At 38.8% G+C, this 17,954-nt stretch overlaps 1 protein-coding gene across 1 annotated transcript in view; it reads right to left on the reverse strand.

Moving 5' to 3' along the window:
• Positions 1–17,954, reverse strand: part of LOC122804259 (transmembrane protein 87A-like) — a gene marked incomplete in the record, with an annotated part of 1,166,529 nt that overhangs the window by 854,793 nt on the left and 293,782 nt on the right. Inside the window, 1 exon segment of the mRNA XM_044074023.1 lies at positions 13,062–13,112. Coding sequence (XP_043929958.1) covers positions 13,062–13,112 — 51 coding nt within the window.

Here is a 17,954-nt window from a genome sequence, read left to right on the forward strand (position 1 = left end):
TAGCTGTAGTAGCCTTAATACCTTTAGATCCCTTGGAAATGGTCTCTGGGTCTGCAGTAGGATATTTAATGAGAAATTTGTGAGTCAGGTACTCTGTAGTACCTGTCAGGCTTTCTAGGAGCTGGAGGTAAAGTATCAGGGGTAAGACTTGATTCCATAAACACATCAACAATATCCAGGACAGGGGGTATAGCTAGAGGCCTGTGCTGAAGCAAGTCTAAAACTTCCCTGAGTCTCTCTGTGGACTGAGGGTAGTCCTGGCATTCCCAGCGGAAATGCTCTCTTAGGGTATATGCAAGGTTTCACCAAAAGAAATGTCCTCTGGAAGGGAGGCAGGAGGAATGGAATCCTCTGCATATGAATCCTCACGGGTGGATAAGTGTATGTCCTGGTAATCAGAGGAGTCAGAGTCATAGGACTCATGGTCTGTAGAATCAGAAGGAAAATCAATTTTTTGTCTTTTAGAGGGGAAAGACTGGCTTCCTTTAATTAAAGTAATAAGGTCTTTAGCCATTCTAAGCATTTGTTTTTGAGGCATGGGAACTTGAAAATGCACTTTGGCCGTCGGTTTCCTAGGCATAGTGTGACCTCTGGGCCTAAGAAATTCAGTAGTTATAGTTAAAAATGAAATAGTCGGTTTAATACGAACATCGGAAAATCTGAATACACCCTCAGAAGCCAGCGCCTGCACAGCGGCTCCACACATATCCAAGGTAGAGATATCTGCAGGTTCCATAGTCGAAGAAGCATCTCTCAGCATACCGGACTCCGAATGGGTCTCAGTAGAGGCATGCAAATCTGTAGAAGCAGGTATCGAGGGCAGTGAAAGCGCCTCACTGAGTACCGGCAGAGTGACGACTAGCTTAACAGAAGCGTGGTTTCAGTTTTGGACCTATGCAGTCTGTCTCTGTCTTTATCTTGCGCTTTTTCGGGATGATCAGTAGTTTGATGGCTTAACGAAGCCATTTCAGCCATTTCAGAACATGTAGAATCAGAATGAAAGAATTTAGTGACAAAGATAGCCCGACGACGAATAGTTTGGGCGTTGAACAAGGCAAAAAACTGACAGCGAGGAACGTTGTGGTCTGGGTCTAAACAGGTGAGGCAGTAAGAATAAAAATCTCTGTGAGGTATTTGCTTTCCACAGGCAAGACAACTTAACTTTTTCTGACATCGGTTAAAGCAAGAAAAAAGGATACCCAACGTGGTACTTAGCTTTGGAAGACTTCAGGTTTGAAACTCGAAAAAAGAAAATTTCAGGTAGTGTCTGACTGGCACTTATGAACTGCTTCTGCTTCGGGCAACCGTGCAGCAAAAAAACCTAATGTAATGGCATCTGCTGCATGTTTTATATACCCCTGATGTAATGGTTTCTGCTGCATGTTTTATACCCCTGACGACCTGCTGTCATTGAAGAAGCAACAGCATCAGACACAGAAATCCCAAGACTTTGGTATTCGGGCCGACTGAGGGCTACCTGCAGTCAAATAACCCAAATGTGATGACTGCAACAGTGAAACACGAACATCCACATTTCATATAACAGTGGCATTACACTTCATTCTGTCTTATTTTCATTACATTAATAAGCCCAAATACATACTTATATTTTTCAGAGTATTTGCCCTCAGCCTGTACTCGGTCTTGGCCCTCGAGACATATTATTTACTTCCTAAACAATGTTCCAAGTTCCTGCTAATACCATATATATCTGATGACAGGATGTAATCTTCTACCTTCATATTCTTTACAACTTGCCTCACTGCTTTCAGTAGAATATATTGTGTAGCCAGTGTAGTTCTTAAACCCTGCCTATACCTCTCCATTATAAATCTTCCCTGCCTATCTTTCATTTGTTCCACTACCTTTACTCCTATACCCTATTTAAATTACCATTAACACCCCTTACCTTTCACTCTCCTATTCCAGCAAATAAACTCTCCTTCCCCCTTTTCTCTATAAAACATTCAGGTTCTCTGTGATTCAGGTACATCTTGTATAACATTATTACTTGCGCATTATTACTTCAAATACAAGTCAGTCCTTTCTGTTTTTTCTTATCAACCAACTCAGAGATATTCCAAACCAGTACGTTAAATTGTGCCACAGTAAAGGTTATATTTTAATCTACTACTTTCTTGTCGTTCTGTTACAAACTGGTTCTTCATAGTATCTTTCGATCATGTTTTCTGCCACTTTATATATTTTTGTGTATTACTGTCTCAAATGAACCAGATCTCTTATTCGAATACACACCTCCCTCCCTACCCAAGAAACAAACACCATATAAACATTATACATTTTGTTTTGCAAAGCAATAAAGCAGATGGCTCCATACTGAAATGTTGGCAAGTGCAGTGCTGGCTGCCGACAGACCAAAACTGCAGGAGAAGAGTGAATCTCAAACATTGTCCTTCTCCTTTAAACTTTTTGCAAGGGGAAAGAGCTCCCCCTTGTACCCCATGAACATATAAATATCAACACACAGATCACCACAATTCAGACAAAAGGTAATATTCCAACAAATGCCCATCTTGGACTTGGTATGTACAAGTCCATTTTTTGGACATTCAGTCCCTGTACTTCAGGACTCACTCATGTGGGTCCCTACTTCTCAAATGGTTGCTAAAACGGACAGTCAATACAAACAGCAGTGTAAAGCTTCTCATAGTGCTCTCTCATACCTCAAATTCTGACCCTCCTCTTTGGGCTGGAGGACAGCTTTTATAATCACTGATCTGTTGCATTTCATTTCTGAAGCTGTCCCTCTATCCTTCAGTTACTAGGCAGCCAATCTTTCTATATTCCTTTATATTCATTATTACAAGTTGTTCATTCCAAGAGCTAGTGAACATTTTAACATATCCCCTTTTTAATTTCACTAGACATTTCAAATGTTGTAGCTATTTTTAAATGGTCAAAATTCACTATCTTAACACAGCGACAACATCCAGCACAGCTTATCAAGGAAAATAACTACATTTCAAAAGCACTGGAGGTCAGTCTGCAGACTCGATATTTTATTCTGAACCCTGAGTTCAGTGTTAGTGTTATTTTCTCACCATTAATTACTGATCTCAGTGACTTTAAAACACCTTCCACAAAACATGTTTTTACAATTTAATTATACCACACAACCTCTTGCATTTAACAAACTTACCTTAGTCAGTTCTTATACATGGCGTTGCATGAAATTAATACAATACTGTAATTCTTTCCATCACCTAAAGTAATAACTTGCTTTTTCATTAATCAGTCATGTAGTTCCCCCCCTTCTTGCTAAAACAAGTGCCAATGCTCAGTTTTAGTAGGAACAGAGCAAGATTTTGAAAGAAAATTAGAAGTGTCAACTAAAAAATAGGGACAGATGAGAGGTAAGAGTCTAAGAACCCTTGAGAGCTACTGACTTTTGAGGTACAAACAAACTGAGCAAATTATGGAAAGTTAAAGTCACTCATCATAAAAAGTAGATTTAGTTACATGTAGATCACCAAATACACTTAGGAAGCTTCCACTGTCATTTAGGGACATGGAAAAAGTCCTACAGCAGCGTCCGAATGCAGAGTTGAGGGGTCTGAATGGAGAGTTGATAAAATCAGCAAAAGGAAAGGAGTACTGCTGTAACTGAATTCATCCTCAAGTCTTAGTGAGTACCTTCATAAGGTGGACCCTATTTTTCACCAAATCTCACCAATATGAGACTGATATATAGACTATTTTATATAGCATATATCATGGACAGAAGTAGGTTAAAAATAAAGATAGCTGGGTGCACAAGTCCCAGAATAAAAAAGTGCCCAATCCTGGTAGGTGCACTGGTACCAGGACTAGAAAAAATGAAGTGAAGAATCCTCAAGACATGGAAATATTCCTACAATGGGGTGGGGTTAGGTCGGGTCCAGGGGTAGGATGCCCCCCCCCCAATTGTAGAAGGAAGTAGCAGTCCACAAAAAATTACAAAAAATGATAGGCCAAAAAAAGAAAAAACACACACTTATGGATCAAAATCCAAGTGAAATCTCCACAAAAAAACAAAAAGAAAGAAGCAGCATAAACTGGATAAGAAAATTTTCTTTACTGAATTCGGATTCTGGTACCTCGGCCTTCGCCTTCAAATGGAACAATGTTACAAAATGCAAACCAGTTTAAATACACCTTGCACAACCAATTAAGCAATAAATCAATCAGAATAAATACTTCCTAATTAAAGAAATATACATACATATAAATATAAATAAATATATAAATATATAATAAATAATTACATTCCACAGAATAAATGTTATTTCATATATTATAATTCTAAGTTCATACCATTGGGAAATAATGTTCCAAAATTTACAATAAATCTTGATTCCATACTCAATAATTTGTTCTGAAAATTGAAATTATTTTCACCCATTCCCCATGGTTTAGCCAAAATACTAAATTTGAAACCAGAGTGGTCTCCCTCATGGAACTGACAGAAATGGCAAGCAACTGGACTATCCAGTCTATTATTCCATTTGAAGGCGAAGGTCGAGGTACCAGAATCCGAATTCAGTAAAGAAAATTTCCTTATCCAGTTTATGCTGCTTTTCTTTTTGTTTTTTTGTGGAGGCCAAAAAAAGAGCCAGATGCCAAAGTGGACTTTTGAGGATAAAGAAATTATGTACTGTTAATATTATGCAAAAAGCCCAAAATGTTCATACAAAAGATAAACAAAAAGATTGACAGAGAAATTAGAGGAAAGAAAAATACTTTCACGAGAAAAACTGTCAGAAGCTTCAAATAAAAATTTGCGTGCATTAAAAAAAGATCCGTGAAAACACTATGTACACAAAGAAAACCTTGTGCCATTTGAAAAAAAAGCAACTGAGGAAGTGCGAAAATTTAAAGAACAAAATTCAGAGACATTTGAAAGGTATAAAAGGGATCTGGACACGGGAAAGAGAGAGATTTGTTATGGTACAATATTTATACACAGGAGAAAGCCATAAATCAACATAAAAAGGCAGCCTCAAAGACATTCAGAGAGAAATCCAGAAAAGGCATTCAGCTATGGAAAATTTCACAATACAAAAATAAGACCACAAAGAGGGGAATGTAGCACAGAAGATTGCTCAAGTAAAAGTTAAAAAAAAAAAAAAAAAAAATAGAAGCTGAAATTATGGAATATTTGTGAAGTGAAGGATTCAGTGTAGAAAGCCTGACATGTCATATCACAGCATGATGGAACAACTAGTCCCCAAAGTAAGGATAATCAAGAGGAGCAGAAGACATCTGAAGAAGAAATATATACAAGGAAAAGAAAAATACTTAATATGGTGCAATACTTACGCAAAGCAGACAGCAACACATCAATGCAAAAACAGCAGCACCAAAGATATTTAAAGAGAAATACAAGGAAGGACATCCAGATATGGAAAATGTTACAATACAAAACATAATAAAACAGAGGAAAAGATGATTAGTAATGGAAAGTTAAAGAAATAGAAATTGAGGTTATGGATTACCTGCAAAGTGAAGGATTTAGTGTAGAAAATTTAACTCAAATAACAATACAACAGTATAGAGCAATGGACACCCAAATTAAGGAGAAACCAGTGGAGCAGGATGCATCTAATCAGTTGACATACGAAGATACTTTGGAGCCTCACACAGGAAACCAGTACAATGTTTCATTTGGAGTTGTACAGCAAGGGAAAGAACAGAAAACCGTGCCAACTCTGACACAGTCAATGTTGTGGAGTGATAGGCCAGTGAGTTTCCCTATGAAACAGTAATGGATGATACAGGGTGAAACTGAAGAGAACATGGCACAGGAAAAATCTCTGGAACTTACTACAGAATGCCCGCAGGAAACGGCAAACAAAGAATGTTCCCTCAGTTTAGAAGAAAATTATCTGAGAAAAAAGTTGCGTTATTTAATAGAAATGGAGAGACATATTAAGATCAATGAAAGAAATAGACTGCAGAAGGTCAATAAAACCCCAAAACTTAAAACTTTGATAACACAAATGAACACAGTAATTATAAGTGTCCACAGAGATTCATGTGATATAACAGAAGTAAACAGCATACATTACTGTGCAATCAAATTAACAGCAAATAAATTCCTACCATAGGAACACATGGCAGTAAGGGAAAGGACGGGGAGAATTCAAATGCCATCATGTAAGTATCAAATAGAGAAAACTACAAAGCAGTTAAGACAAGAAGGGTCACTGTTAGAAGAGAACAGAACAGGAAACAGATCAACAAAAATACTCAAAAAGATAAACTTGATAAAAGCAATCTGCAGTATTAGAACGGATCAGAATTTATCATTCACTTGTTGTCTTTCGGCGGTTTCCGGTTAGGGGTCGCCACAGCAGAACTCCGGTCCACTAATGATTGGCAGTAGATTTTCACGAATGCCGAGGTGCCAGCTCGACGTTCAACTTTCAACGAAGGCACTCCCATTTACGCATGTCTTTCAAACACCCACCCAACTGTGGGGAGGACATGCAGACTCCAAACAGAAGGCACTCCCCGCACTCCAGCCAAGAATCGAACAGGAGAACCTCTTGCTGTGAGGCAACAACGCTACTGCTGCACCACCTTGGAAGTCTATTGCAAATAATAAACAAAAAATATCAGCACAGGCAGAAAAAGTTAGGAGATACACAGATAAATATAAAAGAAAAGCACAAAATAACCAATTTATTTATGACGCCAAAAAGTTTTATACAGAACTGGGAAACGAGGGAAAAGGAATTGAAAGACCATCAAAAAAATAAGAAATAAATACATTCTGGAGAATATTTATGAAGATCCTGTGGAACATAAAGATGTTAACTGGATAGAAGAAGTAAAAGAAAGAATAAGAAGTTCAAATGTACAGGATATGAAATGGGATGACGTAATGGCCAGAAAGACTGAAACAAAGTAAAAAAAAAAAAAAAAAGGCCTCTAATAGGAAAACCCCAGACCCAGATGCAGTACCCAACGTCCGGCTAAAAGTATTAACATCTCTGCACAAAGATTTAGCCATGAGTAAAAACTATTTAAATGCACACCCTAAACACACACCAGCCTGGCTAACAGGAAGAACAATGCTTCTACTTAAGAGTGAACCTACAAGCCATCCTAAAAACTATAAACCAATAACTTGCCTTCCGACGACATACAAACTATACACGGGAATTGATGCAGACAGAGTTTATAGTATTTGAAAAACAAAATTCAATTATGGCAATAGAACAAACGGGCAATAAAAGAAAGTCATACGGAACAAAGGATCATTTGTTGCTAAATAAAGTCACAGTGGAGAACTGTAGAAAGGGAAAGATTTAACTATGGGAAGGACAGACTATAAAAAAGCCTTTGACAGTTTCCCACATTCATGGGTGAAAGAATGCTTAAAACTGTAGAAAACACACTCTACACAAACTATATCACAGCAACCATCAAACACTGGCATACCACTTTGCAGTTAAGCCATGATTAGGCACACATCACTACACCAGGGATAAAAATCCAAAGGGGGATATTCCAGGGTGACTGTCACTGCTGCTCTTTTATCTTCCCCTTAACCCATTAAACTGTCTGCTTACAGATTAAGTTAGGGCTATAACTTGGCTCCCAGAAAGCAACAAAGTGTCAAGACATAACTTCACTTTGTCAGTGATTTAAAACTGTACGGCCCATCAGATGAGGCACTGAAAGCACAACTGTAAGTAGTCAAAACTTTTTCAGATGATATAAGAATGTTAGTAACTGGAAAAAAACAAGAAACAAGAAAAACAAAAAATGGCACTGAACCAAGGAGCACTCAAAATGATGGTTTATTCCTGATAAAAGTAAGCGCTTTCGTACAGGATACTATCTGTACTTCTTCAGACAAAAGTGATATAAGAATGTTATTTGGTCTTGATAAATGTGCAAAACCAACCTTTAAAGCAGGAAAGCTACAGCACTAAGAAAACATAATTTTAGGACAAGAATGTGATATTAAAGAACTTGAGCAACAGGGAGTGTTTAAATATTTGGGAAGTGATGAAGGACCAACAATAAAGCATGAACAAATGCAAATACAACTCAGTAAGGAATATTTCAGAAGACTTAAATTAATCCTGAAAACAGCACTGACATCTAGGAAAAGCTCACGCAATAAACTAATCTTCTTGTCCTAACTTACACTTCTGAAGTGACTGACTGGTCTCAAAAGTTGTTGGAAAGATTAGACAGGAAAACAATAAGGATGCTTCATGCTCATGCAATAAGTTATATATAAAAAAAAAAAACATCTGTGCATACCAAGATTTTATATTCCCTACTATGAAGGAGGTATGGGCCTCCTTGAAATCGATTACATGTATAGATCTGCAATTGTAGGACTGCATACATATCTGCTGACCTCACAAGACCCAAACATAGTAAAAATTTTAAAACATGAGGAGAATAAATCTAAGATGACTTCCCTTCTTAGTCTATCAAAAGCATATTGGCATCAAGCAGGAATGGAAATCAAATCAAAAGTAGATAAAAAACAGGTAGCAAATGGATGTGCCAAAAAAAAAAAGAAAAAATATAAGGAGAAGGATCAGATGAGAAGGCAAGAATGTGGAAAATACATAAATATAGTTACAATATAGAAAACTCCTGGAACAACCTCATGTTAGTCAGGATCAAATGCAGGAATGGTTAAGGAGAGGCAAATTCAAATCAAAAGATGAAAGGTTAATACTGGCAGGCCAGGATAGTGGACTGCGTACATGTTGGTTCATAAAGTCCATTGAACATGTGGGAGAAAAAGACAAATGCAGGTTTTATAAAACAGAACTGGAAATAGTTGCACACCTTGTTGCTGGTTGCGGCACAATAATGGCAGAAGGACTGCATACTGAAAGGCATAATAATATGACAAGACTGTTGCACTGGGGATTATGCAATCATTCTATCGAAGGAGCTGAAAAACACTGGAAACATGAGCCACAAAGCATCATAGAAAATGATGGTCTATCTCACATAGGATCACCCATTACCAGCACTTTAAAAGCTAGATGCGAGAAAATCAGACACAGCAATTCATGAAAAGACAAAATTAGCACTGATCACTGAAACTGCTACACCCACTGACTACAGTGTCTTGCATAGAGAGAGACACAAAGTCATAAAATATCAGGATTTGCAGGCAGGAACAAGAGCAATGTGGAAGAAAGATACCCAGACAGTTCCAATAACAGCAAGAGTAACTGGTCTTATAAAAAAAGAATTTACAATCAGATTTAGATACTTCACCGATGCATGCAACTCCACACGAACTGCAGGAGGAGTCATTATTGGGCACACTGCAGGTACCGTGAAAAGCACTTCTGTTTGACATCAAAGATTGAAACAATACTAATTTCATGAACTTTAAATCATACTTTGATTTAGGAATGGGGTCCATTCCCATCATGGTATTAGAAACCCAAAATATTTGGAGAAATTGAAAAACAGGGACTACATTGACAACTGGCTTTGTTTATGGTAAAGTGGAATTCAATGGATTTCAGTTTGTAGGTCTCAGGTAATCTGTCTAGAAGTAAAACGGTTTCTGATCAATACAGAAATGCCTCTGCAGTCTCTCTCTGACATCAAAGCATGGCAACCACTAAAAATAAAAAAGCTGTGATGAAAGAAATGGCCGCTCAAGCTACTGAGGAAATATATTTTATTGTGAAACGCTTTTTGTTTGCCTCCGTTGGCAAACTTCTTCAGACAATGTCACATGATAAAACACAAACTTATATACACGTTGAAAATAGCAATTATAACAAGCTGTTCCCAATTAACGTGAATTAAATGATGAACCAGCATTTAAAATAATAAATATATTCGAAGTATCAAAAGATAAAACCAAAAAACAAAATAAAATAAAATAAATTAAATAGTAACCAACAGTAACCCTAAATAATAATGGGCGCTAATAAAATGATGGGATGTGTCTGTGCACACCATAATAAAAACGTTAGGGCTTAAATATATACCCCAAACAATCAGCTTTTCAAACTCAACAATTTAAGAATACTGGAAATTTAACAGTGTTCATTCAACCCAGGATAATGATATGCATTTAACCTAATTTGCCACAGTAACTCATGTTCCTCCAGCCTAAATTGTGTTGGACCACCCCAAACGTCATGGCTAATCTGGTCAATGACCATAAACTTAAAAGAATGTTCAGAACAGAAAGATACGTGCTTAGCTAACACATTATCTAACTTCGCCTTTTTTATCGCATAAATGTGTTCGTACATGCGATCACAGAGTCTACGCTCCGTCTTGCCCAAATGAAAGGCTGAACAATTCTGGATTAGAGCTAAATAAACTATCATAGTTGAATTACAATTAGCTCTACACTTTGAATTGAACTGCCTATTATGTATACTAAACCTATTGGATTCAATAACATATTTACAATAATTGCACGCCTGGCATTTATACGTGCCTAAAGTCTTTGGCCGCAATCCTCGTTGATACTCAAACATTGTTTTTAAATTGTTTGCTTTCCTATATGTAACTTGGGGACAGTGGCCCAATTTCATGAATATATTAGAATCAATTTTAAACAAATCCCAATTTTTCTTAATGACGTTCCAACATATAGTGCTGTGATTATTGAACGTAGTGATTGGGCCACTGTCCCCAACTTACATACAGGAAAGCAAACAATTTAAAAACAATGTTTGAGTATCAACGAGGATTGGGGTCAAGGACTTTAGGCACGTATAAATGCCAGGCGTGCAATTATTGTAAATATGTTATTGAATCCAATAGGTTTAGTATACATAATAGACAGTTCAATTTAAAGTGTAGAGCTAATCGTAATTCAACTATGATAGTTTATTTAGCTCTATGCCAGAATTGTTCAGCCTTTTATGTTGGCAAGACAGAGCGTAGACTCCGTGATCGCATGTACGAACACATTTATGCGATAAAAAAGGCGAAGTTAGATAATGTGTTAGCTAAGCACGTATCTTTCTGTCCTGAACATTCTTTTAAGTTTATGTTCATTGACCAGATTAGTCATGAAGTTAGGGGGGGTCCAACACAATTTAGGCTGGAGGAACACGAGTTACTGTGGCAAATTAGGTTAAATGCATATCATGATGCTGGGTTGAATGAACACTGTTCAGTTTCCAGTATTCTTAAATTGTTGAGTTTGAAAAGATGATTGTTGGGGTATATATTTAAGCACTAATGTTTTTATTATGGTGTGCACACAAACATCCCATCATTTTATTAGCGCCCATTATTATTTAGGGTTATTGTTGGTTACTATTTAATTTATTTTGTTATTTGGTTTTATCTTTTGATACTTCGAATATATTTAATATTTTAAATGCTGGTTCATCATTTAATTCACGTTAATTGGGAACAGCTTGTTATAATTGCTATTTTCAATGTGTATATAAGTTTGTTTTATCATGTGACATTGTCTGAAGAAGTTTGCGAAAGGAGGCAAACGAAAAGCACTTCACAATAAAAATATATTTCCTCAGTAGCTTGAGCGGCCGTTTCTTTCATCACAGCTTTTTTATTTTTATTTGGTTGCTACAATTTCTTAGTTTATGGCAACCACTAAACCCGGATAAGAAGGGAGTGCTAGGTTTATAATGAACCCAAGTTCCAAATACAATACAGTTATGATGTATGAAAGTTGCAGAAAAGCCTCAAAAATCAGAAAAGCTGTTAGTGAGATTTCTAGGATAGAGAGGAGCAACCTTGATACTGTCAAATAACTATCTACATTGTTGGGACACCCAGTTGCAGGACTCTGCCTAAAAAAGTTAATAAGGGGCAGCAAGAGTTCTGGTACAAAAACAAAGTAATGGAACAAGAGGAGCACGGCTACCATCCTTTCCAGGAAGAAAAATACGGGACACCCCCCCCCCCCCACTTCCAGAATAACTCCATCTACTTAGCCAACTGTTAAAATAAGGCAGGATCTTTCTCAGGATCAGAGACTTTCCTTCATGTGACAAGTATACTGTGGTCCAATATGTCTCTGCATGTCTTTTAGAGTTGTGCACCACAAGTCATTCACACATATACAGACTCACAGTAAGTATTAAGCTAGCTGCCTTTCCTGGCCATTTTAATCATAGTCAATTTCACTTTCAAAAAACTTTTATCCGGCCCTGGAAAAGTCACAGATTCATTGATGTCATCAAGGCCACTGAATACAGGTAGTTTTCTAGCCAGTTTCCTCCACAAATGTACATCACCATGACCGTCCTAAAAACCCACCCATGCTGTGATGTCAGAGCTCGCTGGTCCTTCCACTCCCCATAAAGAAAGTAAAGGTTAGAAGAAGGAAACAGTACATGAGTCAAGTCTCCTGCTGTGACCTGTCAATCACAGAGGGTAACAGCTCAAATTACCCTTAGCAATTTGACAGTTAGGGAAGTTAGTTGTGAAGGAGGCAGATGAGAGAGGAGTCAAAGTAGTAGAATTCAGGCTTCACAAAAAAAATGGAGTTTTGCCATTCTAAAAAGAAACAGCAGTAAAAAGCACTTCGAAAGTCTGTTCTGTGGCATTTGCATTGTTTGCGTTTTAAGTAGTCATTGAATGGCATGAAATCTTACTTAAAACTAACTGACTGAAAGACAGCAGTGTATGCATGTAAAACCAATGCAGTAACAGGAGCTTTAGTAAACAAGAGGCCTGCGTAATGTAACATTTTACAGATGAGCACTGCATTTTGGGTTGCCTACAGGGAGACTAAACAATCAGAATTACTTCAAGATGCCAGACCCCATGTGGTCAAACTCAGAAATTACACATAAAAATATTTAAAAACCTGTAAATAGTCCAGAGTGGTGTTAAAATGCAGGAAACACCAAACCATGATGAAATAAACATGTTTTTAGTTTGTGGATGCTGTTCAGCTTTAAAAATAAATGGATTACTTGCGCCTTTCTACACGTCCCCTTTTGCACAGTTCAGCCTTCCCTGATCCCTACTACCTAAAAGCAGCACATCTCTTCTAAAAAGTTTTGATTTTCAGTTTGCTAGAAGAAAATATGAATTAGTTTTCTCAAATCGCTTACTTGTTTCTCCGGTTTGTCTTTCACCTTGTCAGCATCTTCTGTATTTCCTTCCTGAAATTAAAATTAATTATTTTGCATTTGCTGAATCAAGACAGACTCATTATGCACAGTCAATTTACAAGGGATGCACAGAAAGTTAAATACCAATTCAATAATAAATGAACAAAAGCATGGCATGAGACAAAAAGAGTTACGTACTTACCATAACTTGGCGTATGTGATATCCTATGTCATCAATCACCACAGGGTCAAGGATCTGATACTGGATCCAAGCCGGCAAGATATTAGAGACTGATCCAAGGCTCTAGTTCCTCCCCCTCCCATAATTCCCTGCTACCCTCTAACCCCCACACAGAGATTGCTGTCATGCTCCTAAATGCTAGCCCTGCAAGACTGGAAGGAAAACACTCCAACTTCCTCCATGATCCACAAGTTAGGGGGATAGCAGGAGGGAAAATGTGATGAATGATGACTTAGGATAACACAGATGCCAAGTTATGGTAAGCACATAACTCTTTATCTGATGTTATCCAAAGTCATCATTTATCACCAAAGGGTCAGAGTCCTCAGCTACCACTTATCTTAGGAGGCCTCAAGGAACATTCTGGAGCAGTGTGGAACCAAAGGAAGCTCTCCTCCTAGAAATCACATCTTGTAATGAAATATAAATGTGTGAGGATTAGGCCAAGTGGCAGCAGCACAAATGTCATAAATAGAAAGCCTGGCCAAAAAAGTTGAAGTAGCAGCGAAGGACTTAGTAGAATGAGCCTGGATTGTTCCTGGAACCTCAAGATGGTTATGGTCATAGACTGTGCAGATGCAGCTAGAGATCCATTTAGAGATAGTGACCTTAGAAACTAGAAGACCACGTCTATTTGGGGGAAAAGGCCACAAAAAGCTGCTCTGACTTGCAAAAACCTTTGGGTTATGTAGACAGAATTCTAATTGTCTGTGTACATACAAGGTATGTAGAATATACCGTCCTTTGTTGCAATACTTGGGGAAGAACAGTGGTAGCCGAATACATTGGTTCAGACTAGATTCATCCTGAGACAGACTGTCCTTGAGAAAAATCATGCATGGAGTAATTGTAGGACCATGCAGTTCTGAAACCTTCCTAGATGAGGTAATAGCAACCAGGAAAAATGTCTTCCAAGACAGGAATTTGACATCACAGGAACTAGCACACTCAAAAGTACTCCTGGTCAAAGATTGCAAAACCAATGTAAGGTCCCAAGGAGGCTAGGGATCCTTAATAGTTGGTCTAAGCTGGATGACACCTTTCATAAACACTTTACAAAGCCTAGATGGAAAAGTAGACTCAGTTCTTGTGAAAGTTAAAAATTGCCACCAACTGAGGCTTGATGGTAGAGAAACTTGCTCCTGCTTGGAAAAGAAAGAACAAAAACAAAATTATGTCAGAAACTGAAGCAGAAAAGGGATCCAGACTCCTGCTCTTGGCCCAGATAGACAATTTTTTTCCCACTTACTACTATAAACCTTTCTAGTGGAAGGTTTCTGGAAGGCTAGAATAATATGCTAAATGAGAAGCAGCTAGCCTGGAATGTTTTAGAATCACTGGAATTGCAGATACAATGCGGTTAGACGAAGGGTTCAAATGTTTGGGAGAGGAAGCCCCAAAACATGGGAAATCAGATCCTGATGGGGATTTAGTACCCATGGCGGATACTTCAGATGAGACCTGATGAAGGGGAGCCACGGTTGATGAGGCCAGAAAGGGGCAATGAAGATAAGGGATGTCCTCAGGTGTTGCACTTTCTGCAGAACCTTGGGTATTAAAGGAAAGTACAGTTGTGTACACTTACCATAAATGTAGATGTTAGAGTGTATTCACTGTTGCAGTCATGACATTTGGGTAATCTGCTGGCAGTTGCCCTCAGTCGGCCTAAATTCCAAAATCTTAGGTCCTGCATCGGTTGCTGTAGTCTCCTCTTCCATGACATCAGGTCGTCAGGGGTATAAAACAAGCAGCCAACTCCATTTTCTTTAGTTTTTCTTGCACCAGATGGCAGGTGGCCCCAAAAAGGTAGCAAAAATATATATACATGCATCAATATAAACTTTGCCTTCATCTACAAGCAAATACACCACGTAAGTCGTAGAAGATAGAGAAGGAAAGATAAACTCCAGAATGAAAGGGGGATGGCGGGCAGGTAACCTGGACTGCAACAGTGAATACACTCGAACATCTACATTTATGGTAAGTGTACACAACTGTACTATGTTCTTCGTGTTTCACTGTTGCAGTCATTACATTTGGGTAGAATCCCAAAGCTATGGTTGGGAGGCTGGAGCTAAACAGCATTAGGTGCGGCTATAAGGCCCTGAAGAATTGCAGTGGCAGCTCTGCCCTGGACTTAGAGTAGAGAGGCAAATGATAATGCTTTGTAAAGGTGTGAACGGAACTCCAAGTAGCAGCCTCTAGAATGTCTTTGGTTGGTACTCCTCTGAGAAAGGCTGCTGAAGTAGCTGCAGCTCTGGTGGAATGAGACCTAATGCCCTTGGGCACAGGTTTACCATGGTGTAAGTTGCAGAAATTAATGCAGTGGCTGGCTTATCCACTTTGAAATAGCCTTTCCTTCTGATCCTACAGCATATGTCACAAGTAACTGCTCAGTTTTTCTTAGAGCTTTAGTCCTGCTCAAGTAGAATCTTAGCTGTCTGTGTACATCCAAGGAATGCAGAATTCTCTACCCCTTGTTCTGCGGATTTGGATAAAAGGTTGGCAGATGAATAGTACTGGAAACCACCTTAGGCATAAATGTTGGATTTGTCCTCAGAGACACCCTGTCTGGGTAAAATATGATAAAAGGCTCCACAGCCATGAAGGCCTGTAGCTCTGAGACTCTTCTTGCTGAAGTAATTGCTAGCAGCAGAGCTGTTTTCCATGATAAGAACTTTATATTAGCAGTAGTAGCTGGTTCAAATGGAGGCAGGGTGAGCTTTTCCAACACATAATTGAGGCCCCATGCAGACAATGGCAATCTTCTAGGAGGCCTTAAATTTTTGGCTCCTCTAAGATACTGCTTTAGTAAAGGAAGAGAAAAGATTGGTGGCTTTGTATTGTAATGAGCCGAAATGGCAGAGCCATGGATTTTAATTGATGAGAAAGATAGGCCTTTGTCAGGCATCTAGGTCAAGTATTGTAATATCTGAGGAATATTCGGTTCTGCTGCATCAGTTCCTTGTGCTGGATTCCAAGAACAGAATCTCTTCCATTTATCAGCATAAGATTTTCTAGTACTAGACATTCTGGCTTCCAAAATGACATCCATCACAGCTTTACTGAGAGGTGTTGTTTGTATAACTACATGATCAGTCATGCTGCCAGGTTCAGTGTCTGGAGCAGATTGTGCAGGATCTGATTGTTTTGCTGGGACAGTAGTTGAGGTCTCTGAGGCAAGGTTCAAGTCGTATATTGAAATAAGTTCCTTAGGATTGGGTACCAGTATTGGCAGGGACAGTCCGGGGCAATTAGTATCATCTTTGGATTCTCGTCTGACTTTTAGGAGGAGCTTGGGAAGAGGAGGCAGTGGAGGAAAGGCGCAAACTGATAGTTTTTTCCAACTGAAGGATAGGGCATCCACTTTCCATGCATGTCTGTGATAAGTCCTTGTGCAGAAGCTTTTCAACTGATAATTTTGAGGGGAGGGAAATAGATCTATGTCTGGGCTCCCCCATTTCTTTGTTATGTTGAAGACTTGTGGATCTAGTTTCCACTCGTGAGAATCCATACGGTTTCTGCTTAAATCATCTGCAGAGTATTTTGCTTTCCTGGCAGGAATTGAGCTTGAAGATGCATTTGGTAAGTCAAAGCTGCGTCCCACAGTGCCATGGCTAATCTGCAAAGAGTGTATGAGTGTGTGCCCCCCTGCTTGTTTATATACCACATGACCGTGGTGTTGCCCGTCTTGATCAGTAGTTGTCCTGGATGAAGAAGTCCTTGAAGGCTGTAAGGGCATTTTGAACAGCTAGCATCTCTTTCTGGTTGATATGCAGATGCATTTGTTTTGGGGTCCATATGCCCTGAATGCATCTTCCCGTCATGTGGACCCCCCCATGCATAATATGATGAGTCTGTTAAGGTTTGGCTGGCAGGGGGTAGAGTGAAGGCCCGTCCCATGTTTTGGTGACATGCCTTTGCCCACCATAGAAACTCTTGTTGTAGGCAGGGAATGAGAGGAATCATGGTTTCCAGACTGTGACAATGTTGACTCCATAAACGTTTTAGGTACCACTGAAGTTTCCTCATATGCAGTCTTGCATATGGAATCAGCAGTATGCAGGATTCCATGAAGCCCAAAGCCTGCAGAATTTGTCTTGCAGATAACTGGGTTTTTGTTCCCATCAGTTTGAAGTAAGTAGTCAGTTGCCTTTGCTTGTCTGGCGTGAGGTAAGCCATCTGGGCAGTTGTATTCAAGCTTGCACCCAGGAATGTTGTCTTTTGAGAGGGTACCAGTTGTGATTTCTTTTCGTTTAGTATGTAACCTTGGCATGTTAGAAGCCTTTTCACAAACGCCAGGTGTTGAAGAAGATGAATGTCCTTGTTCTCTGCTTGAATGAGACACTCATCCAAGTAAGGATAAATTTGGATACTTCTTTGTCTGCAAAATGCAATTACTGGTGCCAGGCACTTTGAAAAAGATCCTAACCATAGTAGATAACCCAAAGGGCAGTGCAGAGAATTGGTAATGCATTAAGCCAGTCTTGAATCTGAAGTATCTTCTGCATGATTGCCTTATTGGGACATGCAAGTATGCCTCTTTTAGGTCTAATGTCACCAGCCAAGCATTCTTGCCCATCATAGGCAGAAGCTGCTGCAAAGTCAGCATTTTGAATTTTGGAATGTCCAGGAATGTGTTCAAAATAGAT

Source organism: Protopterus annectens, chromosome 6.part0, assembly GCF_019279795.1.
Source record: "Protopterus annectens isolate FY-2018-M chromosome 6.part0, PAN1.0, whole genome shotgun sequence".
Lineage (NCBI taxonomy): Eukaryota > Metazoa > Chordata > Ceratodontiformes > Protopteridae > Protopterus > Protopterus annectens.